The 27,874-nt window shown below is 39.7% G+C and overlaps 1 protein-coding gene across 1 annotated transcript in view; it reads right to left on the minus strand.

The window, feature by feature from the left end:
• The window catches only part of LOC137098125 (serine/threonine-protein kinase 32C-like), a 75,176-nt gene that overhangs the window by 3,120 nt on the left and 44,182 nt on the right, over positions 1 to 27,874 (minus strand). The window contains exons 3-11 of the mRNA XM_067473976.1: positions 21,316 to 21,467; positions 14,501 to 14,674; positions 9,845 to 9,882; positions 9,022 to 9,111; positions 8,409 to 8,512; positions 8,166 to 8,282; positions 3,033 to 3,158; positions 2,637 to 2,765; positions 283 to 350 (exon numbers count right to left, since the gene is read on the minus strand). Coding sequence (XP_067330077.1) covers positions 283 to 350; positions 2,637 to 2,765; positions 3,033 to 3,158; positions 8,166 to 8,282; positions 8,409 to 8,512; positions 9,022 to 9,111; positions 9,845 to 9,882; positions 14,501 to 14,674; positions 21,316 to 21,467 — 998 coding nt within the window. The remainder of the gene's footprint in view (positions 1 to 282; positions 351 to 2,636; positions 2,766 to 3,032; positions 3,159 to 8,165; positions 8,283 to 8,408; positions 8,513 to 9,021; positions 9,112 to 9,844; positions 9,883 to 14,500; positions 14,675 to 21,315; positions 21,468 to 27,874) is intronic.

The following is a 27,874-nucleotide window of genomic DNA, read 5'->3' on the forward strand; positions in this document are numbered from 1 at the left end:
TGGAAAACAAAAGAAAATATACAATTTGTTTATAGATAGGATGCATGTACATGGTGAGTATTATTAACACTACGACTATACTGACCTTTGGTTTTAGCGCCAAATAAAGTGGCAGCTAGTTTAACTAAACCGTTGGTTTAAACACTGAGTACAACTTTAAGCAGCATCTCTTTGGTCATGTTGTGACTGCGCTGGTGTGCAACTATTGGACGGCTCAAACAGGAAGCTCCGGTTTTATTTTGAATCCGAACAGATGTCTGCTGTGTTGTTGTGTTCTCTTACTTTTCGCGGTTGAAGATCATGAACTCTTGCTGCACCACTTCAAGGCACTCCTGTAGGTAGTCATTCTCCTGCAGGGAGTCAACCGAAAAACACATCATCATCATCATCAGCATCATCTTCCACATCAACATCAGCCATCTAAATCTACAACTTTGGAGCAAAAATGTCTTTTTCCTCATTTCCTTTTTATTTCCCTTCATTGCTCTTTTTAAACAAGTCATAAATTGTTTGTGAGCCGTCCTCAAATTGGATGTTTGGCCCAAGACAAAAATAGAAGCTCATATTTCTGAAAGCACTTGAGGCCATGACAACAGCACTGAAGGCTTCATAATTTAATAATCTCAGTGGTAATAACACAGTATGAGCACACACTGCAGGAACACACACTTGTATGTATGTGCCACGTGCAAGTCTCACAACCCTGCTTTTGTTAGAGGTCCACACTTCTTGCACGTACAGCTCCACAATGACAACGTGACAAACACACTCAGGACTGATATTACTAACTCCAGTGTTATGATGACTGTCTGATGGGAACAGACTGTTTCTCATAAATACAGAGAAGATATTTTCTGCCCGAGTTTAATATCGTCTCATTCCAGAGTAACAAGGCAAGATACATGAAGAGACATGCCGTCCATGGATTCTCACAGTCCACATCTGGACAGGTGCAGACTGTCTTGTGTATGTATCTTTTATCTCAGAATTATATTGTTTCAGAACTTTGGTGAAACCGTCTGCAATATATTTATTTTTTCCAGTTTACGTAATGGAGATTATTAAAAAGGAGTAAATACTATCGGAGTTAAAAATACTGTTTTCATCATTGATTCATTGTTTGGACTAAAAATCCCATAAAAACACCACAGAATTATGACATCCAACACATTTTTTGACAAACTCAAACCAGGTAACTGGTTTGTCACATTTAGTTGTCACATCAGTAGCTAGTTACGAAGCTTTGTTAAGCATAAAGAGTGAAAAGAGGGATTTGGGGGATGGAGGCTTGCTCGCGCTGTCCAAAGGTAACAGACAATGCAAAAAGCACCATGAACATGTTAAATAAAAATGGCAAATTTACTAATTGTCGCCAAGCAGTTGCCAGGCAACCAGTGGTGACTCATACATAGTGATCCAGGCTAAGTAACTGCCCGGGATCATTAAAGAGGCCACGTTTTGCTTTTTGTGATCTGGTGTAATACTGGACATTTTATTAGGTACAGCTGCACAATCGGTTTTACTGGAGAGAGATGGTGCTAATGTTTTTGCCATTGTATTTAAAATGCTGCCGTATTGGATTCCATTAGATTATACAGGTCTGCCTCATACAGTGGTCAGTAAGTGTGTACTTACTTTGTTAGCATTACAAATAGACAAAGGCCCAACACTTGACGTGCACGTGCCTGCTTTATATAGGTTTGCTATATTCAGTCTGCCCTTCTGGCTTGGGTATGATCTGTTTTTTCTACATGTGACACATGATGGCCGTGAAAATGAAGCTCGTTTACTCAGATAAGTGTGTGTGCTGGTGCCCTTTTCATAATAATGTGCTTTTAGCACCTACATCCTGAGAAAACACTGCATGAGGCTACAAAGATCAAATTAGCAGCAAAGAGCAAAGCACATCAGTGTATAATGGTAAATAAGCATTTTAAATGTGAACAAGCTGAAATTAGGCCCCTCTGTCATCAAAGGAAATTGATAAAAAATATATATAAATCTATCCACAGGTTTTCAATGATATTTAAGCTTGGAGACTTTGGAAAGTCATGATAAATGATTTGTCTATTTTTAAACCATTCCTGAGTTGACTTTGCTTTGTGCTTTGGATCATTGTCCTCATCAGACCCCAGAAACTTATTCCAAATCCTATTTGGCTTGTTCATATGCTGCTTAGCGTACTCCAAGGAGGCTGCCTTATGTCTAGAAGTAATAAGTGACTTGTGCAATCAATGGAGATGTGGACTATTAATTTCCTTGACTATTTTCACTACTTCTGATGATGTGTACTAACTAAACATGCATTAAAAATTGTGTTGCTGGAAAAACAAATCACTCTTTTTGCCATTTCAACGTAAGGGGATACCAACATTTTTTTATCCAACTGTAGGTCAGATGTGTAATGCCCGTCACCATCCTAGAAAAGATTAGCGGATGGTGGAAGCAGCAGGGACAAAGATCAAAATAATAAGGCTGATATTTTATTTGTAACGATAACGATATTACAAAAAAACCTCACAAAGTGTTGCATCATAGGGAGGCAGTGTTGTAACACCCAGAGTACTTGCTTATTGACATCCAGTGCCAGACCTCTGGATGATTTATACGTCTACGCAGAGGAAGATGTCACTCACAGACTGGGAATCCTTGCTGTTATCTCGAGACCGGTTCTTGGCCAGCCTCTTCTTCTTCTTGTGAAGGGGACGTGACTCCAGGATCATCTCCTCCAGCTCAAAGGTAGGGTCGCAGTGGAGTCGACCTTTCTGCAGGATGGAGAGTCAGATAATTACAAGTGCAAACACTCACATGCAGGGTCATAAATCAACTGCATTACACACAGAGCCTCAAAGTGAACAAATGTATTGTATACACACACAACAGTGACATGATGAAAATGGTGCAGTCAGTTTCTTTTGCAGTATTATTTGCTACAGACACTTGTGAAATAGTACCTGTGTTTGTGTTTATTGTTCGTGTGTATACTGTGAGTGTTGTGCATGTAAGCTGATATCTGATGGCTTCGCACTAACATTAGGAACAAATCCGGCCTCAATCTTCTTCTCCGACACGGCGTCCCAGTTGACATCAGCGAGGTAGGGAGATGTCTGCATGTGAGACAAGCTGGAGAAACGATGCTCTGGGTTCACTGTTAGTAGCTGGAAGGAAAGGGACACGCACAGAAACAGTAATATCACCTACACCATGTCACTTTCACAACTTCCCTCGTTAGCCAGGCTTTTCTCTGTGGGTGGTGAAATAAACAAATTGTGGGTGAACACTAAAAATCAGTCTGATGGTTTCTTTCCTTTTTATTTTGTAGCTTCAAAGAGCAGCTCGCATAAAGAGGTATATTCACTGCATACATACAAGTGGACGTAACAAGGAGCCAAAAATATTGTGGTCCTACTTTCTGCCTTCCCTGAAATTATACTGCCACACCACTATTAAGGTTTGACATTGATATATAAACAGATGTCTTGATAAAAATACTGCTGTGTTGTTTTTTGAATGGCAGATGGAGATGTTACGGATACTTCTTGACATTTCAAGTTTTAATTGTCTCTACGCATACGTAAGAAAATAGACCCGTAAAGTGTTCCAAAGTAATATTTATTTATTAGAGATAACTCTTAAGTCAGACTTGTTTTTTGTGAAAGGTATTGACTGAGGCTCAACCTTATAACCAATCAGCTGTGAAAAAGTGGTCTCAAGTAGTCTCATGGTGCAGCTAGATTGATGTCCAAAAGCTGCATATCGTAACTTGAAATATCTCTGGGTGGGTTAGGCACCAGTTGTGGAAAGTAACAAGGTACAAGTGCTTTACTTTACGCTCTTCTTTTACTTTTAGTCAGCTACATCTAAAGAGGAAATATCTTTACTTTCTATTACTGTATATTTTAATCAGCGTTTTGTTGCACATTATTTTACACATTTGACAATACAGCACTGTTTTTAATGAAAATGAATTAAGAGCGAGACAGAAATCGCTTCATTAAACCAATCAGTATATGACTGACATATAAGGTTCAAATGAAGATCACAGTCATTGTCTATTCAAAGCCTATTTGGCCATTTGCAGTTGTTTCGCTTCAGCTAACTTTTTTCACAGCTGATGTCATTTTCTCCTCCACAGCTTCTCTGCTCTGCTGTCTGTGTGTAGCTGGGACCTGCCACCATGCACCATTAACTCCAAAAGCAGATTTTCCAAAATGCTAATCTCACTCTCTAGCCTAAAACATCGATAAAATGCTCCCAGTTTAGAACCGACTGGAAGGTTTTCACCTTTGGATGCTAATTTTTACTCATAAATGTTTGCACCGTGGTGAAGGTCTGGAAATAACAAAACTTTAGTTTTAGCATTGTTTAGCATCAGTGCCTAATTCAAGTGATGTCTTTAATGCTATAAGGCCATAATGTTTTGTTTTATGCAATCTATACTACAATTATTTGAGTGATGACTTGATCAGATTGCTTTTTGCAGTTTATTAAAAAATTATTCATTGCCATTATTTAGTTTAAGGTTATTTCAAGTAGAAGGTATGTTGTAAAATAAAATAAAAAATAAAGTGTGAAGTGTATTATGGGGCAAAACACAGCAAGGGGATACGATTTGTGATTGTTAGGGATTTTAGTAGAATTAATTAAAATAGCACAATGATTTACATGCATTTAACAACAAATATAAAGCAGCACTGGTACTTAGAAAAGGATGGAGGGGAAAAAAAGTCAAGTACTTTCAATACTTTAAAGAAATGGCAAATCGTGTTCACTTAAGTAGAAATGTCAGTGTTTTTTGTTTGTGTATTTATACTTTTACTACAAGTACAATTAACTTAAAACATTTCAAAATAAAACATCTTAAATGTACAGTTCCTGTTAGCTTGATTTTGCTTTTCAAAGACTTAATTAGCCAGTTGCATTATCTTTGTGTATACTTTTAGAAATTGATAGAAAGGGAAGCATTAGTAACTAATAATTGCCTGAATACTGTGTTTATTTACAGAAGCAGATTCAGGTCAGTATAAGTTTATTCTGTATGCAATTTATTCAGACCAGATATTTTGAGTTGCCATAGCAGGAGAGGTGTAGGTGAAACATTTTTGTTTTGTTAATGGTGATTCAGTCCCATCAAAAGTCCCAGTTAGCCATGACAGTGAGCCAGCATTCACAATACCAGGACCCTAAATGAACTGCAGTTATTTTTCCTGCAAGGGCAGGACACAAGGGATACTGCGAAAAATGTGTGTAGTTTGACACTGTAGCTGTTTAAGTTCACGGGAGCTAACTCGCTAAATTTGGTGGCAGTGGATGAGCTTGCTTGAGTGCAACCACAAGTGGGCACAAGCCAGTGTCTTCTTGTGCCAGTCCCAAGTCTGGATAAACGCAGAGGGCTGTGTCAGGAAGGGCATCCGATGAAACACATGCCAAATTAAACATGCAAACCATGACTTCCACACCGAATCTGATTTCCATATTGGGTCGGTCCGGGCCCGGGTTAACAACTACCACCACCGGTGCTGTTGACCTACAGGGTGCCGGTGGAAATTGGGCTGCTGTTGGAGGAGAGCAAGGTAAAGAGAGAAGAGGAAACCCAAGAGTGTACAACTGACAATAGGGAATGTTGGGACTGGTACAGGGAAAGCTAGAAAGTTGGTTGACATGATGCAGAGAGGGACGATGGCTTTACTGTGTGCCCAGAAGTCCAGGTGGAAAGGTAGCAAGGCTACACCTGTGGAGGTATGGTGTCTAGGAGAGGTGGCAGTAGAGTTTCTGACTAGTTTATTTAACAAGATCTTGGGGAGTGAGAGAATTGTGGCCTGAGGACGTCTGGAGTGGCAGAGAAGTATGTTAGACTGGTGCAGGACATGTATGAGAGCTGTAAGACCGTGGTGAGATAAAAGAGTATCAGCGAGAATGAAAGGAAAGATGTTCAAGACGGTGGTGAGACCAGCGATGTTGTTTGGCTTAGAGACAGTGGCACTGAAGAAAAGACAGGAGACAGAGCTGGAGGTACCAGAGCTTAAGATGACAGTGGCACTGAAGAAAAGACAGGAGACAGAGCTGGAGGTACCAGAGCTTAAGATGTTGAGGTTCTGTTTGGGAGGGACGAGGATGGACAGGATCAGGAATGAGGACATCAGAGGGACAGCTTATGTTAGATGTGTTGGAGATAAAGTATGGAAGGGCAGACTGAGGTGGTTTGGTGGTTCAGAGGAGAAACTTTGAATATATCGGTAGAAGGATGCTGAGGTTGGAGCTGCCAGGCAGGAGGTCTAGAGGAAGAACAAAGAGGAGATTTATGGATGTAGTGAGAGAGGACATGAAGTTAGTTGGTGTGAGAGAAGAGGATGCAGAGGACAGAGTTAGATGGAGGCACATGATTCACTGTGGAGACTCCTGAAAGGGAACAGCCCAAAGGAAAAGAAGAAGAAGGATGAGCTTGCTTGATTGTGATTGGTAGAAAGATGAGTGAGTGGTGACTCCACTGCCATGAAAAGTAATGGAAAAACATATGGGAAAATTAAAGAGTTAAACAGGCCTGAAAAAAACTGATTTGTGAAAAAGGTTATTCTGAAATTGACATTTCTATATTGAAATAAAATGTCTATGACCACTTATTTAATAAACTTTGGGGGTTAATGTGGATTAATGTGAGTATGTTCCACTAAACTTCAACAATGGGACACCTGGTGATTTTATGCATTTGTTGACGGACTAACCAACAGAGGGCACTGTTAATCACATCAGTTTCCCATCAGGTTTGAATCAAAACTCCTACTCCAAGCAAGACATATGAATGTCACACATGAGTGCAGTTACTTATTCCTGGGAGGAAAAATAAAACTGGAGCTGATACAGTTATGTTTTAATGGAATACCATCTGTTTCATTTTCCACCTGGGGGTAAACACTGGAAATGATAATGGGATCTGGCTTTTGTTATCATGTTAACTCTTTTCCAGTGCTGCATCCTCTTCTTTTGGTCACAGACTGATTCGGTTTTCTCCTGCAGGGCCTGTTAGGTCTGTCTCAGTGGAGTCCAGACACGGTAATCGATCAGCAGCAGAGCGGAAGAGACCAACGCTCCATCCAGAACGCTCAGTCACTCAGACACGGACAACATGCCACACACTCATGCTCACACTTGCATACTCTGCTTAAAAAATATTTTTTAACAAGTCACATTTTCTCCTACTCACTCCAAAATCTTAATAAAGGAAAACTGCCGAAGTCGATGAGATGATATTTTTCCAAGTAGTTTTACTTGTTCTGATGACATATTGACAGAAGGTAAATCATCCTGGTTCAAGAAAAGTGCCAGGCAGATGTACCTTGAATTGCAGAAAGGGGAAACTGGCAGATTTCACTTTGAGCTCCAGTAAGAGGTGAAATTACTTGTAGAGATGAATATTATCAGCAGAAATACAGTGGTTGGCACACATATTCTCTTCTCTCAACCATTTGCTCTGTTTCTGTGTTTCCATCCTTCAGATTCCCATCTGTCGTTTTTCTTCTCCTTTGCCCTGAGGGTCTTGGCTCATTCTCCCTCCCTCCAGCTTCAGTCCCTCTACATTACCTGCATCCTCTGTTCCTGTGGCTTTAGTGGCTTTTTTTCCTCAATTTGTATCCCCACACCCCCTTTATATACGGTTTTCTTTTTTAAGGTTCGACAATCTGTGTCCAGTCACCAGGGTCAGGTTCAAATTACAATGTTGTTAACCAAAAATGTAACATGAAACTTACACAATTAGATGATGCTGTAGTTTGGATCTGAGTATACCTGGATTTTATAAAAAGCCAAATTCAAGACTTTGAGAATTTTTTTTTAGGAAGTTTGATTTACACAAAAATGTGCATCTAACAAGCATGTGTTAAAAACTTGTATTCAACAAATGTGGATCACAAAATGTCTGCAACTTCTGCACACAAGGTACTGGATGCAAATACCACATTGTTATTGAGAAAAGGCAAAGCATCTTCGAAGCTTCTCAAAATCAAAGCAGTTCTCTTTAACCAATGCAACATCTACCGTTTGTATTGAAATTTTGAAAACAGAAAGAAAACAAGATGGAAATTACTGTCCACTGCCCCATGCTGAATTACTTAAAAGGAAAATATCTGCAGGTTTAACTAACAGTGCTAAAAGTAAAGCATCCAACTTACCTTCCTTAAAAGAGAAACCAGGTCCTTGGGCCAGGCTGGGTTGTATTGGACACTAACTGTACTGAAAAGCTGAATCAGGGACTCTACCGAGTTACTGGCATGGATGTCATAGGGCCTCTGGATTGAGGACAGGAAAGCAAAGAGAATATAAAATGAAGAGACACCAGGGTGGATAGATTGAGGCCAGTTCAGTTTTGCAGCCTAATAACATATACTGTAAGTCAAAGTCCCATCAAGCCTCACCCATCCACGCAGCACTTCGAAGACTGTGACCCCTAATGACCACCAATCTACTTCAAAGGCGTAGCCCGTCCCTCCACTTACAAAGGACTGGAAGATCTCTGGGGCTGAAAGCACATATACAGTCACTTCTGGAGAAGAAAAAGCCTTTTTCATGCGGTAAAAAGCAAGTGTTTCTTTGCAAAATGTCAGCAAAAGCCACTCATCTTGTCCTCACTAATCACAAAATTAAAATTTTTTGCATCAGCTTTTCAAAAATAAACTCAAGAGCTGTAATTTCTATCATTTGATTCACACGAGTGTCTCTTTACTGATGATTAGAGTGAAAACATGTGCTTAGAAATAAGCGGAAATCTCAGTCTGGCAACTTCCAGCAGCAGTATCTAATTTGAACACAGTGTTTCTACGATAAGCTTGTCACATGCATACAACTGTATCTGAGTGCTTAATCACATCTTAGACATCGTCAGCTATACAATTTTAGAGAACATCCTGTAAAATAATACAGGTCCCTGAATATACTAAGCTTTTTCTTGTAACCAGCTTCTGTTTGTTTTATTTGTCCATGATGGCGGCACGACATGATTGAAAGGATGGAGAAGCAAATCAGAGTTACCCATGTAGGGCTTGGTTCCAGCTAAGGCTGTGGCTCTCTCTCCATCCTTGATTATTGTAGCTATGTTGAAGTCTGTCAGGTGAGCATGGCCTGAGAAGAAACAAGCACAAGAGTGATACAAACTTTAGTATTTTTAAACGAAAGGAATTCACATATTTCTGCAAAGTGGATCAATGTGCATATGGTTTGGTGTGACGCCCAGGTTTGAATGGGTGTGAATGCAGATGAGAAGGTCAACTTTTATATTCTTTTTGTAATGTACTAGAATGTAAGTCTTTTCATGAGTATCAAGAGCTAAGTAGTCCTCAGATCTACAGTGATGGACAGTTTGAAGCTTGAGAAAAGATGGGATATATTGAGGTAGGAAACATTTATAGATAAAAATCACACGCACGTACAACGCTGTAAAATCAAGTTGTTTTTAGGTAGAATGTGTATGGATGGAAGCAGATAAGCCTCAATAGTAAGACAGAATTATAGGATTTTCAGGAGACAACACATTTTGTCTTATCAGCATGCAGTAAACGGTTGGGGTTCTGCAGAGATATCAGAAGAAAGTAGCCTGTAATCACTTAGTCATTTGGCAGACGCACAATGGCACATCCGAGATTGTATCAGCTGCATAAAAATGGACATTTTGAGTCTGCACTGGAGTAATAGTACTGTTTGTGTAGATTGTAAATGGTAATAGAACAAGCACAGAATAGTGTGATACACCCTTCAGCATGAAACCAAGCTGAGAGATAGAGGGGGGAAAAGCATCAGTAGAGATACTCTTCTCTCAGACTAATATGCAGGAGAGATATGAATACATTATTGTTACCTTGCTCATCCAGCAGGATATTGTCTGGTTTAACATCTCTGAAAAAGAGAGAGAGGCAAAAAACACAAATTAGACAACTTTTGATGTAAACCCCCTACTCTAATGTTATTCCTTTATTTCTATGTATGTGTTTGCACTTTGCAAAACTGTAAAACTGTAAGAGCTACAGCTAAGCTTTTAATAGTACTGTTGGGTTTTTAGTATGTGTTTATTACCAACGTGAATGAGAACTGAATTATGCTGACCCGGAGGAAACCCACAAAAGCACAGGGAGAAAACTCCACACAGAAACATGGTTTTTAATTGTATCTATTTAGTAGAGGCTTCACTGGACAACTGCAAAGCTGGACTGTATTTTCTCTCTTGCCATTGAGCGTTGTCACATTTTATTTTTATCAGCATGTCAACTTTTCCAAAATGCCGACTTTTTATTTTCACTAAAAGTGAAACTAATCTCCATCCCCCTGGAAATTAGTTAGAATCCTTCAGATTCAGGCCATTTGCTAAATGCCGAATTTGTTCCTACAATTCTTTGTTATATCAAGTTCAAGAGTGCTTTAGGTTATGTACTGGTCAGGTTTACGTGGATATGCACAGTATGTGTGGATGTGAAAGTCTGTAGGAGGTGTTTGCAGACTCATGCATGTGTGAATGACATGTTGGTGCAACATGTTCTGTGGGTGTGTGTAGAGGTGAAATTCTCATTTCTTGCATTTAAACGTTGCCAGAGTGGTGCTACCATAGTGCATCACTAGTGGGCACCCATGCAGTTGACACACACACACACACACACACACACACACACACACACACACACACACACACGCACAGCCAACATTTCCCAGCCCATCCGAGCCCTCCACAGGCAATTAACGGTGCACGCACACAGCTTATTTAATTATGCCCCACATCACGCTGGTGTGGAGAATACATGTGGCCCACAGAGAGCATCTACACACCCATAGGACGCATGTGTTCGCCTTGGCTAAGTTAACACTAAGCTGATACTAATATCATTTGCCAAAGCTGTTTGTAGGAGACAGCTTTCAGCGTGATACGGCGTGTCGAGTGAATTTGTATTTTGAGCAGGAACGACTCCGCTGCGTGACGCGATCCAACAAGCAGAATTTTTTAACATGTTGAGTATACGGTAAGACAAATCCAGCAACCCTGTGGTCTGTGCAGACAACAGAGGAGAAAGGAACTCCCCAGTTGTGCTCCCTTTCTTCTCATAGACTAATTTTACCTCTCCTTGGGCATGGTGGCAGCTGACTGTTGCTAGGAGACCGGAGACCCTTCTTCCTTCAGTTGGTGCAACAAAATAATTGTATAGTATTCTCCTGTCAAAAACGTACAGGGTGGAACAAAATTGCAGAGCTGGGGACCGCCATGGATACCCAGGGATTGGATTACAGCTCTGAGTGCAGACACAATTGTGTCAAAAGCAGCACAGTTGATGTCAAAGAGAGGATGAAAGAAAAGCATAAATACAGCAGGCAGTGCGTGTTACTAGTTTGTAATGACAATTTTACAATATAAATTATGGGCATATTTGCCAACAAGAAAAAACTGGCTACCTGTCATGTAGCAAAATCTGGGAAGGTAACTGACTCAATGACATACTGTAAAATATGTAATATACATAACTTTATAAACTGTGACGTATACTGTCATGTTACATAATATATAGGGGATACATGAGAATGATTACATATGTGAATCAGTGTAGTAATACATCTCAGTGCTATAAGTACATCTACATGGTCCTGAATGTGTAGCAATTTAAACGATGAACATTTTGGAAAATACCTTTCTTTGCACTTGTTAGTTAAATAGTTTGAAAATAGATATCAGTAATTATTGAAGACTTGATGAAGTCTTGTCCTCACTGTGAAGTTGTCAGGCAACCAACCAGTGACCCAGCGAGAGAAGTCATGGCTTCTAGTGTGTACACCAAAACCCAGAAAACCTACATTCTTACACACTGTTCCCTATTTTTTATGCAGATTTATTAACAAGAAAGAAATGTACATTTGTGAATTTTAATAAGTCAGCAGGTATTTGTTTTTTTACATTTGGACACAGCCAGACTAGCTGTTTACTGGTTTACTGGGGGGGGGGGGGACACCATGACGACCATGTCTAGGACACACTTTGTTGTTATGGTTACTTAAAATACTGGAGTCTGCTTGATCGCCAGAATCGTTCCAGTTTTCTTCTGTGCTGTTTGCATTGTGTTCATCCATGTGGTTGTGTACTGCACGTCTTGTCTAATTGTTGAAGGAGTTTTCCTACTTTGCTTTGTGTATTTTCATACGTCTTCTTAAGTTGCAGTAGATTAGCTCTCAGTGTCATCATGTGAGCGTTACAATCAACATCTTTATTTCATTCTCAGGAGAAATTCTCAGGAAAAAGCAGATAACAGTATTTCCTTAAACATCAATCAATTCCTTTTAATATATGCAGTATTCTTATGGATTAAAGTATGTTTGTGTGCAAAAATGTTCGATTAACATTGTTCAAAACATACTGTTTTACAAATTATAAGTTATTTTTTTATTATAATTGTGTAAAACACATACACACCTACAGTATATGCACACAGCCTGTATACTGCTGTCTGTAGGAAGAAATGCAGCCCTTACGAGGTTCAAACTGTTTTTCAGCCATTTGTGGGAAAAAAAAATTCTGCAGGGATCCTGCTATTTTACTTACTGGACGGCACAGACACTGCTGCTTTCAGCGTATTTGAACAAAGAGTCCATCTTGGTTGAAGAGGATGGATAGTAACAATTATGGAAGCTACACACGCAAACGCTATTTTTAGATATCTGAATAAAATATATAAATAAAAACAGGGATGCCTAAATTATTAAAACTTGTGACACAAGTCAGCCTGCAAGACTCCATGAACATATAAGTGCATGAAAAAAAAGAAAAGCATTAACAAGTGTTAAGTGGCCTTTCTAACATAATGATGAGATACTCTTCATACTGTGGCCATGAGTCTCTGAATATAAGTCATAAATGATTATGATGATGATAGATGATCTCTAAAAAGAGAAAACTCTGAGGGTAGACTGAGGGCAGTCAACATAAAAATCATGACTAACCCATTTTACACTACGTTCTAGCGAGCTGTAGGGCAGCGTGTATTCCTCTACAATAACAGCGTGTCAGCTGACGTGATTACAGCCTTTCTAAATCTGAGGGAAAGCAGGTGAAATTGGACAGCAGGCGCGATAAAGAAGGTTGTAAAACTGTACACACATCAACCACAGTCATAATAATTATTGTTGTAAGTACATTGTTTTCTTTATTGGAGAACGTTTACTTTTGTAATTCAAGTAAAATGTAGATAATCTACTTAGTACGTTTACTTAGGTTAAGTACTACGTTTTTACGCCGATACTCGCACTTTTGCTTTTGAGCTTGGTCATTTCTACCACCTCTGCAAACATCTGTGTATCACATTTTGCTGAGTATGGAATTGTGTAGCCAGAGACGGGTCAGAGTGGCCTTGTTGTCCATTGTCCATAATATTATTAAGACCACGAGTGATAATGTTGTGGCTGATTGGTGTATTTACTGTACATTGGGACATCTCAGTCATTTTTACAGCCTAAGAACTGCATGTAATAGTCAGAAAGCCATCGTGACTTTGGATCTGCTTATACACAAGAGAAGACCCATTGCACTATTCCCTCTGAAATAAAGAATAGATAATTCATTCGTCATGACGAGTGAATGGCGTGAAGAATAAATCATTATATTCATAAACTAAAAATCAAATTGCTGCAAGCTGCAGTGGCAATGACACAATAATTAAAACTTCTTGAACACCAAAACTTATAGACACAACCTTGAGCTGATCTTTAGAGTTCTTTCAATGCAGCATAAATTCGAGGCTTTGAACTGAAAGTGATGCTTAGTCTGTTTGATTTAACAAAATATAATGATGTAAGAGGCGGACACTGATGCTCGGTGTGTATTTGAAGAGCAGTGAAAGTACATATCATAGATACAAACACTTAAACGAGTGATTTCAGGAATTTTTCTATCCCTCTCTGAGCTGCTGTTTCTAGGAATGAAACCCATTAATTGAGACCTGTGATCACTGCACAGCATTTAAGGATTATGTCTTTTTTTTTTTCCAAGTTAAACTTGAACACTAAGACTGTAGAAGAATTTGTATTTCCAGACACTTTTACAGAGAAAAAAGATTAAGCAATAATTTGAAGGTGACTGAATTGTTGGCATTCTGATAAAAAAATCCAAGCAGTAAATCAATATACCCCATAATAGAAGATAAACAACCTCTTTTCACTGCTGGTGACAAAAAAACTAATTCATGAATGCAGAGGGGAAATAAATATTAGACTTAAACTAGAGGACAGAACCATTGCTCCAAATGAATGGTAATGTTGCCGTTTCATTAATAACATTTTAATACTAAGTTTATTTAGTTAGAACGTGGCCATGTTGAGCTGATTTTTTCTTTTACTATGTCCCTTCTACATAATATACAGAGTAACTGTGTTTGGCTGTGTACAGTAAATAACAATTTGAAAGCAAACGCACTCTAGGAAGTGCATTCATAAGAAGCTTGGATGCTGCAGAACACCTTGAAAGGAAATGAGAAAGCTAGATTTGTACCTATGGATGATGTGCTGGCTCTGCAGGTAGTCCAGTGCCAGCGTCATCTCACAGACGTAGAGTTTGACAGCGTCTTCGCTAAACTGGACGCTCTGCTGCAGGTGGTAGCGCAGGTCTCCTCCCAGCAGGAGGTCCACGACCATGAACATGTCCTCTTCATCCTGGAATGAGTACCTGGGACGGTGGAACACAGCGCTTAGTCAACACTTCGAATAATAAACATGCTATACAAACAGAGGCTAAGCACATAAACCGTACATCTTGTATAGGGGCTTATATGCTCTTGCATGCAGTACAAACATGAAATTACAAGTGCAAAGCTTTCACAGTAAACAACCACACACACATGCATGTTTATAGAAAGCCACACATATATCTGTGTAGAACCACAGGCAAACATGTACTTTTCATGCATCGTTCTCTGCCTTCTACAAACAAACCACTTTGAAACTGTAACCTTTATGCATAATGCATGTCAGCGTGTGCTTCAGGAGTTGTCTGTATGAATGTGCACCTCCTGGCAGGGTCGACCCATGCACATTGTATAGCATTACACAAGTGTCCATTATTATCCTGCTAACATGCCACTTATTTGAAGGAATGCAACAAAAGAAGTAATTGTGAACCAAATGCTTGGCGCGGCTTAATTGACGGGCTTCTTGTGGTCCACTAAACATTTTTGTCAATCAGGCTTACTAATCATGCACATCAAATTAAAACACAGCCTCTGAGTAATCGGGGTGGGGATTTGCAACACTCCACTCCACAATTTCTGCCCCAGACACTAAAATAAACAATAAGCCACACGGATGAACAAATTGTTGTGTACAACCTAAACGAATTTCTCATGAAGAAGTGAAGAACAATAAAGGCAGAATAATACCTTAATAGTTCCCCCAAGGTAATTTGCAGCAGAGGAGGGAATATAAACTGAGCTTTAGTGATTTCGCCCATCAAACTCAATTTGTTGTGGCTGATACAGAGCCAGTTCTTTTAATTTGTGGTATTTATAGCTGCAGCTTCCCTCTGTGTGTCCAGGTGAGGCTCTAAACACTCAGGGGGGACATTCTGATTGGTCCTATTCAGGTGCAATTTCCTGACTATCTGTAAGAGAGAAATTGGGCCTACGTTTGCCGTAGAGTGAAAATCATTATATTCGATCCACAGATCCGCTAATTCCGCTGCAGGGAAAAAAGCCCATTTGCAGCACTGTCAGGGGTTTCTTTTCTCCTCAAATGCCACATATTAATTGATAAAATGGCCTCGACTTTAATGCGACAGGGTAGATAGGATGGGATGGATAATGGCTGGAAAGCACAATCCACAGTGAACATAAAAAAAAAAAAAACATTTGCTCATATATTGCACTGTAAATAGTGCAATATTGGCATCAATGTTCAGCTTGTATTTTGGTATTACTATCAAGAAACTTGTCTGATTTCCTTCCACCCCTCCTCTAGCAAGGGCTCATTCGGAAATGACTGTTGAGCCACGTGGATCGTACACAGTAAACCAACCCTTTAGAGATCAGCCACACTGTTAAAACACAAAGAAGCCCCGACAGATGGCAGGCCCCAGGATGTTGTTGGCTGTTGGCAGGGATTCCTCAATGTCACCTTTTTATCACTTCATTGTCACAGCCTGCTTCCCGGTATCCACTTGACGGCTGAGCTTCCTCCGGGGGCATCACTTGCTATCTGGGTGTTCCACAAAATGGTCTTCCCAATCCGTTGCCAAAATATATGGGCTCCTAAGACTGAGACAGCAGTGTCTCAGCCCTGTTGTCACTTCCTTACCCGCTTTCGCTGAGGTGACAAGGAAACGTCAGACACATCACAACAACTGGAGCATATGAAAGATCCGGCGCTGACAAGCCTTGTCATCTTTAAGACTCTCACCATTGACGGGACCGAGAATGAATACAAACAATTCTGTTTTTCATTTATTGCAAACACTTCACTTCCAATAAATGCGTTGTGAAGTCTGCAAATCTGACAGTTCTCAAATGAAGGACTCAGATTGTTTGGAAATAAAAAAAGCAACAGTGGTTAAACAAAATAGGAAAGAAATACAAAAGCACTAAAGCAAGTATTAGTTGAGAGGGAACTTGTTTTAAAGGCATCCATCCAGTGCCTCCACTTATTTTCTGGCACTTTTTTTAGATCTCAGTAAAACTGGTTGAAGGGCCAAGTATGGTTTAGTCAAATTGTTTGATGGCTCGTTGAAAATTAAAGCTGCCTACTGCACATGCTAGCGTCCTAGACGTCGAGAATTAACCACAATTTCAACATGTGTCTCATGCTCCACATCCTGCCATTTTTCATATGTCCAATAAAGTGCAATATTGTGTCCATCAACTAAGGTGAGAAAGCATTTAGAGGGGTCAGTCTGTCTTACTCATCTCTATGAACATTTTTGTCCCATTATTCCAAATAGATGTGCTGCTGCTCATACTGAAAAATTAGCACAATTTATTGAGTGGTGCTTGATAACAGTGGAGCTGCAAGCCAAACCCTTGAGGATGAAAGAATATGTCTAGGGGTAATTTGGGATCTGGGCAAAACTGTTACTGTCCAAATTCAGGGGAACAGCACTTGCCTGCGACAGTCACAATGACTAAGACATGAAGGTTAGCCGGCTGGAAGAAGTACAAGAACAAGCTGAAATAATCAGGACACAAAGACAAATGAGCCCAGGGATGAAGGGTGGACCGAGGGAAATAGCGGGAGAGAGGAAGAGGAGAAGAGTTCTGAGGTAAAAGAGAGCTTGTGATTCTGTTGGCTCGTGTAGGTCTGCAAAGTTTCACTGGCCTAAATAAAGTTGATGATAGAGATGGACTGCCTAGAGTTGGCTGCATGAGTCAATCACGAGACATTCACGTTGTCCTCAGAGGATTGCTGCAACAATGGTGTGAGGGAACGCTGCCTCTCCTCTCGGCGCCCTCAAACCGATCGCCTTAAGACACAACACCTCCACTGGCCTGCTTTCACACTTCCAAAGCGATGTCCTACAAAAAAAGTTTTTTAAAAGCAGTGTATGGGGCAGTCCAACGTCCTTCAGGCCTGCATGCAAATCCAGGGCAAAATTATCTGTAGATGTGCGATGCCCTTATAGAGCAACAAAATGCTGTAGTGTTGCAAATACTTACGCCACACTTCACCTTTTATGAGGATGATTTAGGGCTAAGCCTCTTCACAGAGCTTGTGATAACTGCTGACTGAGGGGGTAGAGGCTAATCTGTTCCACAGTCTCCCAAGGCCTCATTCCATCCATGCCTGAAATCAATATTCCTAATGGAGACTAAAGAGGATACGACAGATGCCTCCTCCCCACTCGTCTTGCTCTCTTTCTGACTCTGTTGAAGGGACGCACAATAACCAATACCACATGCCGCTTCGCCAAGTGACTCAGCCCCTCCTTTGGTTTTTTTTAGACGTTCAAAGTGCTTTAAGAAAATCTGAAGACTCTGTTTTCAACAGCACCAAAAAAAAAAATTAAAAAAAATAAAAAGTGTCCATTTGATCATGACTCACCACTATGTGGCTGAACCCGTAAGGTGGGAGAAAGTGGGGACTGGATCTGTTGTGTTGCTTTAATAACAATGCACTATGCGGACGAGCGGATCAAATTAATTGCAGAACCCATTTCCGTGTGTTTTGGAAATGGACGTAGAGCAGGTGACCCCTGCTCTATAGGGCTTCAAGAATATGTGAGAGAAACAAGATGTCATCGTCTTCACACGTCTGAAATCCTTACAGGGATTTGCGTGGATCTGGTGTATGCAGCAGATGATAGTTAATTTTTCCTCCTCCAAGGTAATCCATTCAGTGTACCCTCGACTCCCACACATCATATCTATGCAGCAAGGGAATGGTCGCTGCAATTACTGTGGGCTGCAAACTTGACATTCGCCCAGTTAGAAACAGCCTTTAACCAGCTGATGGGATTCAGTGTGGGCTTGCACAAGGTTGCTTCCTAATGAATATCCTCTGAAGATACGAACGTAAAACACAGGATGCCTCAACTAAAGTCAAAACCTGCTTCGAGACAAAAAGAGTGTGTTGGTTAAAGTGGAAGTTAAAGGAAAATCTTACAAATCCTTAGTCTACACTTTTTTTTTTGACAAAACAAATCAATGCCAAATACTTTTTTTTGTGCTGTCATGTACATGAACCCTGTCTTTGGTTGTAGAAATCATTACTGCATTACTATTCTCAACTCTGTCTGTCTGTCTGTCTCATCAGCTTCCCCCGGCACAGAATCCATAAAATCATTCCCCATCAAAATGTCTCGTGAGTTGCACGTTTTTTTGTCTGCTTTTAAGAACAGGCAGTTACCAAAAACCCCAGCTAGTCTATTGCACATCACATTGATAATATTCTGAAATGCTAAAACGCCAAGCTACATTCCCTGCTTATTCCCTGATCTACAGGGAATGAGTTAAACAGCAGATACACGTCATGTACCAATTAGGTTCACAGGTGTTATACACAGTACAGGAGATGACTGAAAGATGGAGCAGAGATCTCAATAGTCCTGTTTCATTCCATGCCCAGCTGAGGTGTTGTCTCAAGCAGCGACTAAATGAAGCAGACAGTTTATGAGATGCATACAGGCGCAACACATAACAATGCTGTCACGCAGATGCTCACAAAGTCTCTGCATAAACTAGGGCAGAAATAATAACCATACCATAGACTCGAGTTATGAATTGATTTCTTTTATCTCTCACTTGTGTTCTCTTCTCACCAGCTTGAGCAGAACTTTCCTTCAATTATATATTTTTGAGCACAGAGAGTGCTCAACATTGGAGGACTGCAGATGCTCTTCAAAGCTCTGTTCCTTGATGAGAATGGAGCCAAATATCTAACTGTATTTTCAACCAGCTTTTGACTGTAGGTTTGTAAAATAAGACTATCACATTGTTTGATTGTGGAGGACGACATTTTGTCATTCTTTCTGGTGACTTTGCACGGGACAAATATGATTACACAAAAAACATCAAGCTCCTGGTCTGTGTGGCCTACACCAACAGACTTGTAAAATAAAGGCTGCATGCACACACACACACACTATAACACAGCTGGTTGTATCAATCACACACAATCTGATGGTTAGGCATGTCTTGCATCTTTGACAGCTTTTCTCTGTTTTTTTTTTTTTTATGAGGGTCAGCCAAATACTGTGCAAACCGAAGTCTAAAGGAAGGAGCTACAACCTTTTGTTTGCGTACCAAGCAACAAAATCCAAAAACACACTTCCTTTTAATGTTTATTAGACTTTGCAGATGGTTTTGTTTTTTGTTTTTTTCAGATTTTCCACCGATTTCCCTCAGCGTCTGATATAATGCGAGTGAATGGAAATCTTTTTTGAGAAACTAAAGTTTAAAAACTAAGTCAAATGCCCCCGTCAGTATGAAAACTTTACAGTTCTCACAAGGGACAGTGTTTGCTGGTACTATTTGCACCCTAAGAAAATGCTCTTAGAATCCACTGACAGATTGTCTTGTGGATTGTCAAGTAAAGCAGCACATTTAAGTGAAATTGAAATGGAAGTAAAATAAAACAAGGCTGTCTCCAATTATGTTATAATATGTGGAAACAGTCCCTCGTAAACAACTATTAGAATTACAGATGTCAACGAGCATGTGAATTATCCAGAGTAAGACTGAGAGCTGAATATGAGACCATTACAGCTTCAGTATAAGGGAAGCTGAGACTGTGTGTTCTCGTTAAGATGGACAGGATCCTATTTTGGAGCATCTCTGCAAAGCTGTCTTAGAAAGCTGAGGAGAGGAGGTGTGAAGTGTGAAACTTCTCATTCCCACGTACTCACAATCATACAGTTCAGCATCTAATGGGCATTTGAAGTAGTCCTGAATGCTGAGTATAAGAGAAAGAGAGTGGAGCAGCACAGCACATAGAAAATTAGAACACAGAAGGCTCTGGCAGCAATACACACCTACAGGGAATTACACTATAAAAAAAAAACACATTGGGCCTAGAAGTGTATGCTCATTAAAATGCCCTCAGTTTGTTCCAATACAGAAGCTTTCTAGCAGGCAAAAAAAAAAAATGTAGATCAAACTTAAATTGTTGGATGTGGAAATCAAATGGGAATCAAGTTGATGAGGGAACAAGCACACAGGACACAACTTAGTCTTGAATCATCGACTCACTATCTAAACATAATCAATCCATCATGGACTATGTGAATAACTGAATAATCTGCTGGTGATTGCTGAGTGAAGACAGACGCGTGCAATATCATTCTACCAATTACAGAGGAGTAAAGTGCTTTGTGTAATATGCTGTGAATGCCGTGCGAGGTCCCCAATTACATTTAGAAATGTGTCCCGCTTGGAGATGAGCGTTGAATAATGAAAGCGGCTTCCATTCACCCACATATCAGACTCAAGGGAAGAGTAAGGTCATTTCAAACCACAGTAATTATCAAATGTGTGCTTTATGGGCTCAGATTCAAAATTAATATCCCAAAATATCTCTCCTGTGTACATTTTTTCTTAAGGGGAGAGATGCTGGGTACAAGAGGACCATTTGTTTCAAATCATAATAAAAGTATAAAACCCTTTTTTTTTTTTTCTTTAGGTGCCAAATGCAGAAAATAGGTTCATGCAACACTACGTACAGCAGATATATTAACCATGAAAACCTAGGTTTATTTTAGGGCTGCATCAGGTTGAACATGCACTTATCTATTGAGAATGTCTTGGAGTACATAACAGACAGACAAAGCAGGCCACTGACACAGGCAGAGCAGACCACACTGAAAGTGTAAGAACATAGGATAGTCACCAGAGATTTACTAAAAAAACATGTTCAATTTCCTGTAGGATCTCAAGCTCTCTAAAGACGTTTCGGACCTCATCTCTCTCTATGCACTGTTGCTTGTTCATGTACTTCATGGCGTACATCTTCTCTGTGTCCCTCTTTTGCACGATGCATACCTGCAGCAAACGAGAGAGGAAAATGGGCGAAAAGAAGGGAATAGAAGGAGGAAAGAAATGGGGGGGGGGGGGGGGAAGAGAGAGAAAAAATGAAAAGGATCTGTACATGATTAACCCATCTATAAACAGTCTGCATTCACATTGTGCTGATAGACATTAACTAACATAGATGTTGGTTACAGTGATAGAATTACAGTATACTGGATTGCTCTATTGCTGAGGTCTCGACGCTCCACGAGTACAGCCACGCTGTTATGCAAATAAAATATGCTTTCAAAATAGCCCACAGCATCTTTCAGCTGTTGAATAATGGGATCGTTGTGTTGGATATCCTATGCCCATGCACAAAATGCTGAATCCTTAAGTAGCTCTAATGAACAGAAATTTGAGGCAGAAGCCACCTTCAAACAAATCACCTCGTTATTTATTTATCACAGGTTTGTGGTTTTGTCAGGAAAAGGTTGCAAAAGGTCAGGAGCTAGACAAGACTCTGGAGACGTCAGAGTCATTACTGTAATATCACTGTCTTCACTGCAGTTATTAAACTTAACATGGATCTGCTGCAAGAGATGCCTTGCAGACACCGAGTTCATTATTCAAGACTGCTTGTCTATCTTCACTCATTCTGGTTTTCATTATCACCTTATTATCAGAGTCAGTAAACTGTATTGTTGAATTACTATATCGTGAAATAGCATGGGGACACTTAAAGGTGATTTTGCAGTACATCAGTGTCAGAGTGTTGTGTTAAACAGCACATCTGGCTCAGGTTGTAATGACAAGTCATGGTAGACAATTCAACCTGCTAAGGCCGTCTGCCCACAACCGAAATAGCAGAGGGATTTTTAGTGTTTACTGCTTCACAGGCCGGTCAAGTGCTACTCTCAGGGCATTGTAGCGCTGATATTTACTTTTTGGGAAGATTTTACTTTTACTAAAAGGTATAATATACTTTAATGTTTAAAGCACTTTGAACACCAATAGGTAGAAAAGCGCTATATAAGTGCACATCCAGTACTATATGAAGACAGGATATTTGGGAGAAGTCACATGCAAATACTGTGAAGCACTTTTTTCTTGTGAAGCACTTTATCTTAAAATGGCCAATTTAAATACACCAATTAAAATTATTATTTGAATGGATACAGTAGCCAAGAACTCTCTCATATGTCATATGTGCACTGTATTAAAATAGAAATCTGAGTGTATCCTTTAATGTGGCTTTACAGCAATTCCCAAAGGGTAGTAAGATCTAATTTGCATGAATGTTGAGCAGGGATGCCACCAACGCGCTCAACAACACTGTCAGTAAAATGCTTAAGTGGGCCAGAGGGAGAAAACACATTTGCTTCAAATGCAAAATAACTAACAAGATATAATATTATTGTTGAGCCTTGTTTCATTTAACCTGATTTTTTTTTTCAATACAATCTATACACTAGCCCTGATTTTCTTAGGGATCTGAAAGGGATTAGTTGGGTAGATCTGTGATTTCTGGGTGTTTTGTACCACACATTTATCTGGGTTTTTACAGGAGTAAATATCCAACAAATACTGAGACAGAGAAGATATTGCTTTGGTAGCAGTGCGCCAGGAAACAATAAAAAAAATAAAATAAGCCTGCCTTGTTCTTAAAGAATAGGTAGGGAGTTATGATGGGATTGGATCACCTATCACTGTCATTTACCCTTTGAGCAAGCTACTTACAGTGTGCCGTCAATGTGAAAAGATCCGAGAAGAAAAAAAAGCACCATCCTTCACTAGTGTTTTCACTATCTATCCATCCATCTATCTACACACACACACACACACACACACACACACATAACCTCCCTCTGCTATTTCTATTATAGACAGAAGGCCTTAGCTGGACTGATCTGTCCAACAGGTCTCTTCATTGCAGCTTGAGCCAGACAGATGGCTATTTACACTCTGGCCCTGATGTACTGCAAAAACACCCAACTCAGCGGGTCATTTTCTCAATTGTTCAGTCCAAGTCCAACCAAAGACAGAACAAATTTCAGAAGGGAAATCCCCCCTTGTTTCCATGCAGATGGGTGTTAGGGCAGTTTTGATGAATATGATGATATCATCTTCTAATGGGTTACTTTAACATGCAGCTGTCTTCTATATTCAAATTACCTCTGCATTAAAACCAAATGATCTGAAAATGTGTTGCTGATACAGATTTTTCCGTTGCAATTAGATTTTGTCCAACTTCATTAAATGTGGAAAAAAATTATTTTAAGAATAACCACCAAGCTAAATGGGGTGTTAAAATGAATATTATGTGTCTGATGACAAGAGGAAATCTATTACCACGTAAAACACCTTCTATTTAATTGTACTTGTGGTTTCCCCTCAAGCACAAAGCTCAAATGAGTTTTAGATTTGACTCGGCTGCGTCTCCAATTTCTTTTCTCTGGATCTCTTCCAAGTTCGGGTTTCCTTTACTTTTGTCACTTTCACAGCTAAAATTCATCACAAATTTACCTCTTCCTTCATAAAGTGTCAAGTTATTCTCACTAACACTGTCTAGACCTGATTTTTAAAATGCTTTTTGAGGAATCAGATCACACTTAAGACGGCTGAGACCCTTCACCATTTATTCAACGGGGTGGGTGGTGGGGTCTTAGCAGGCCATCAAACTGGCAGGAAACCTGCACGGTCTGGTGTATTTAACAGGAAATAAACCACGTCTACCATATTTGTTGTCTAATTGACCACTTGCTAAAACATTGCTACAGTTGCTACATCTGTGAAGCTTTCAGTTGTTGCACGTCGTGAGCATTTTATCATGCAGTGTCCGATTTTACACTCCAAATAGTTGGCAACTGTTTGTTCCACGAGTTGCAGCAGACCTGTTCTGCTCCTGCAACTGCACACACCATCCATCTTGTCTTTGCTTCTACTACAGTTGTAGGGTTATTATTCTGGCAAAAATCTCATTCTCCATTGCCCACGACAGCACCTATGATAAGTTCATTGCCACAGAAAACAAGTATGTTTTCAGAATTTTGGTACAATCTTGGTACCAAAGTATCAGTTCTTATGATAACCCTACAAATGAGTGCAGCTCTTGATATGCTCAGTATCCTCGGTCATTAAAAAGTTTAGTAAGATAGGCAGAGTTGGAGAAAGCAGCTTTACTTTTCTAATGGTCTGCCTACATAAAGAATGGTAGAGAAGCACTCAATTCTATCCTCATTACCATTTTTGGTCACTGCAGGCTTTTAAGTAATTGCTTGAAGGTTAAAAAAAAGAAATGACATAGAAGTTTAATTTGTAAAGAAAAGATACAATTTCTTTGGAAAAGGAATGAGCCAAATGCAACATGTAAAATGTCTATAAAAACATGCAGATAAAGGTTTGTTTTTGCCAGATTGAATCTAAAAATAAGATAAATATTGAATTCCAAGTTTCCTCCCTATCAGTCCAACCATCCTCCATACCTCATTTTTAGCCCTCAGCATAATAACCCGCGGCTCCAGGCCCCCCCCCCCCTTTTTTTCCATCTCCCTCACCGAGCTCGACACAGACCCAGTTTCCTTTTGCTCTCTGCCAAGTCGATCTGTACTGTGCTAAAAGGTGGGCTAAACAAATTTAAACCCTGAAAATAACAACCCAAAGGGTCTTTCACACATTTCCATTCTTCTTTCAGGCTTCTCTTCTCCACGCGTTCCACACAATTTTTCTATGTCAGCTTTCTGTGGGAATAAGAAGGTGCTGATTGCACTGGGTTACAGAGTATTTTGTACATCTTTATGGCTCTGGTGGGAGAAAAAGAGCTGAAATTCTTTAAAAAAAAAAAAAAAAGCATGTCCTACATACAGAGAGCAAGACAGGGAGAGCATTGTGTATACTAAATGTACCACCCGAAGTCTTGTGCAAGTGACAGTAATGTCGTGTGGGACATAACTTGAGATAGAAGATTCTATCAGGGCATTTAGTAACAGATGAAAGCCAGAACCCTGTCTGGATAAGTAGAAATGATAGCTGTAACCATAGCGCAGCACTCAGTGGACATTACATTTATTTTCTACCATTGGTCCAGAAAACAATTTTCTAACAGATGTGATCTGTTAACTTGAAAGCACCGCTGAGGAGAGTGCTTTAAAAAAATGGCTGCTGCACACAACTCCATTAGCTTCTACGTGAGTGTAATGCAACTTAACACGGATGCAGAAAGTAAACTTTTCCAGTGGTAAACGTAAGTGAGCTCCAAATAATTTTATGCCATTTTAACCTTTACTTGTACAGTACTTTCACTGAGAGGCCACCTCTCTTTCACAGGAACACACTGACCACATTTACACAGTTATACACGTTCATGCAAGTTGGTCGGTGAACCCAAAGCCTGATCTGTACTGACTGGAGCAGTGGAGATAAGTGCCTTGCTCAAGGGCACCACAGCAGCGTTGACGAGTCATATACATCATTTTGCTGCCACATATTAAATGGTAACAAAAGGGCGATGGCAGCGAATTGGGTACAGTTCTTTATTTTAGCAGCAGTTAAACAAAGACAGTCTTGCTTCCTGTGTACAAGGACAGAGGCAGATTCAGGAGCCGGGGGAAGGGGTATGGAATTTCAATTACATTTTAAAAGATAAACACAGCAAATTTTTTGTCCATTGTGTGTGATGTATTGATTATTGGCTTCACATTGTGTAAACAATGTGCTGGGGCAATAAGAGGTGTGTTGAAGTAGCAACACAGAGATTTGCAACGGACTGCTACAATGTGCAAGCAGCAAGGAAATCATAAAAACGGTACACTGCTCCTCGGTAATGTAGCCCAAGCACTTTTGTGAGTCTCTATGTTTCTCTTCCCATGTGAGGTTAGATTGTTGCTCATAAAGTCTTGATCATAATAATGACGAGGCAACTTTTTTTTTTTTTTTTAGTTCAAATCATGTAGTATATGTGCAAATCCAGGCTGCTTATCAGAGTTTATTGTGAGTTTTAAAGAAGGGTCAACTTAGCACCAAAGTTTCATGACCTCTGTCTAAAAGGGACTGAGCAAGGGCTTTTTTTACTCGTCCTACCCAGATTTATAATTACTTATTTATACTTACTTATTGTAAACTGTGTATCACTGACTTTAGCACAGATGACCTCCAAGCTGGCTGCTTAGTAGTGTAAAAAGGCTAATGGTTGACTGGTGGTTGCCTTGAATAAATAAGGCTTCATGCAAAAAAGGGAATTTTAATGGTGGTATTTTCTTAAAGAGCTGACAGAGACAGAGAGAGAAAGATTTAAGAAAGGCAATTCCAACAGTTTTACAAATCTGATTTCAAAGCAGCAGCCAGGCGCCAGGTGAATCTTCATAAGTCAAACATCTTGTTACTCTGTTAATTTAATGCTACTGCCAGCCAAAGCATCTGTGCACATCTCCTGTATATTGTCAGACTGTAGACGTAAAACTTTGGTTTATGTGCTTTTGCTACATTCTCTGTGTTTATGTTGCCAATCTTTCTAATTTAGGTACAGTAACACTGCATTATATCCAGCTTTTATTTCATTTTATTTTATTTATTAAAAAACTGTGACAGCTGTAGGAAACCCAGAGTTTCCCCAACCACCGAAATATCACCCTGTCAATCATTACCAACCAGTCATGTCTTATCTTGATTCCTTAGAAGGCCGTATAGTAAAATGGGGACTTTAAAATAAAGATTTATTCATTTATTCATAGACCATATTAGCAATTCAATGCATCAGACCAGTTTAGTATAGAGGAGAAAAGTGTAACAATTTTGAGGTGAGCGATGTGGGACAGAATGTTTGGCGAGCAATTTGCATATGAATGGAGACATTTCCTCCTAGATTGAAATCAGTTGAGATGGAGGATTCTGGCTATCGCTGTGATGTGCTGGCTTAGGACTGAGGCACTGACATAGTTATGGCTGCTGGGACCAGTTCTCTTTTAACAGTAATTGACAATAAAGTGTCCCTAATTAATTCTGTAACACTATCTCCAAAATGCTAATGGCCAGCATGAATCGGCCTTCGGATTTTTTTTTTTTCTCCTTTTTTCCAGTGTTAAATTACAATTTTGGAACACCTGCTATTCAGATTGCTGTTTAATATTTGTCAGAGATAAAGGTCATTTTGTTGTAGAACAGATCGGGTGGAAGCTTGAGGAGACACTAAGGATATCGCCAAGTTTCTCTGAAGAACTGGCTTATAAATTGGCGAATCCTGAACAGGCTCGGAATTTTCTAGGCTCAAGTCAGCAGGAGCCACTCAGCACAACATGGCTGCATATCAACACTGATTTTCCTATTAGAATTTGATTCAAAAAAATCCATAACTAATTTAAATTTTTTAAAATTCAATTATTGGCAATTCTGTTACATGAGATAAATACTAGTCCTGCATAAAGTGCTTTTCAGAATGTATCACT

Source organism: Channa argus, chromosome 1 (assembly GCF_033026475.1).
Source record: "Channa argus isolate prfri chromosome 1, Channa argus male v1.0, whole genome shotgun sequence".
Classification (NCBI taxonomy): domain Eukaryota; kingdom Metazoa; phylum Chordata; class Actinopteri; order Anabantiformes; family Channidae; genus Channa; species Channa argus.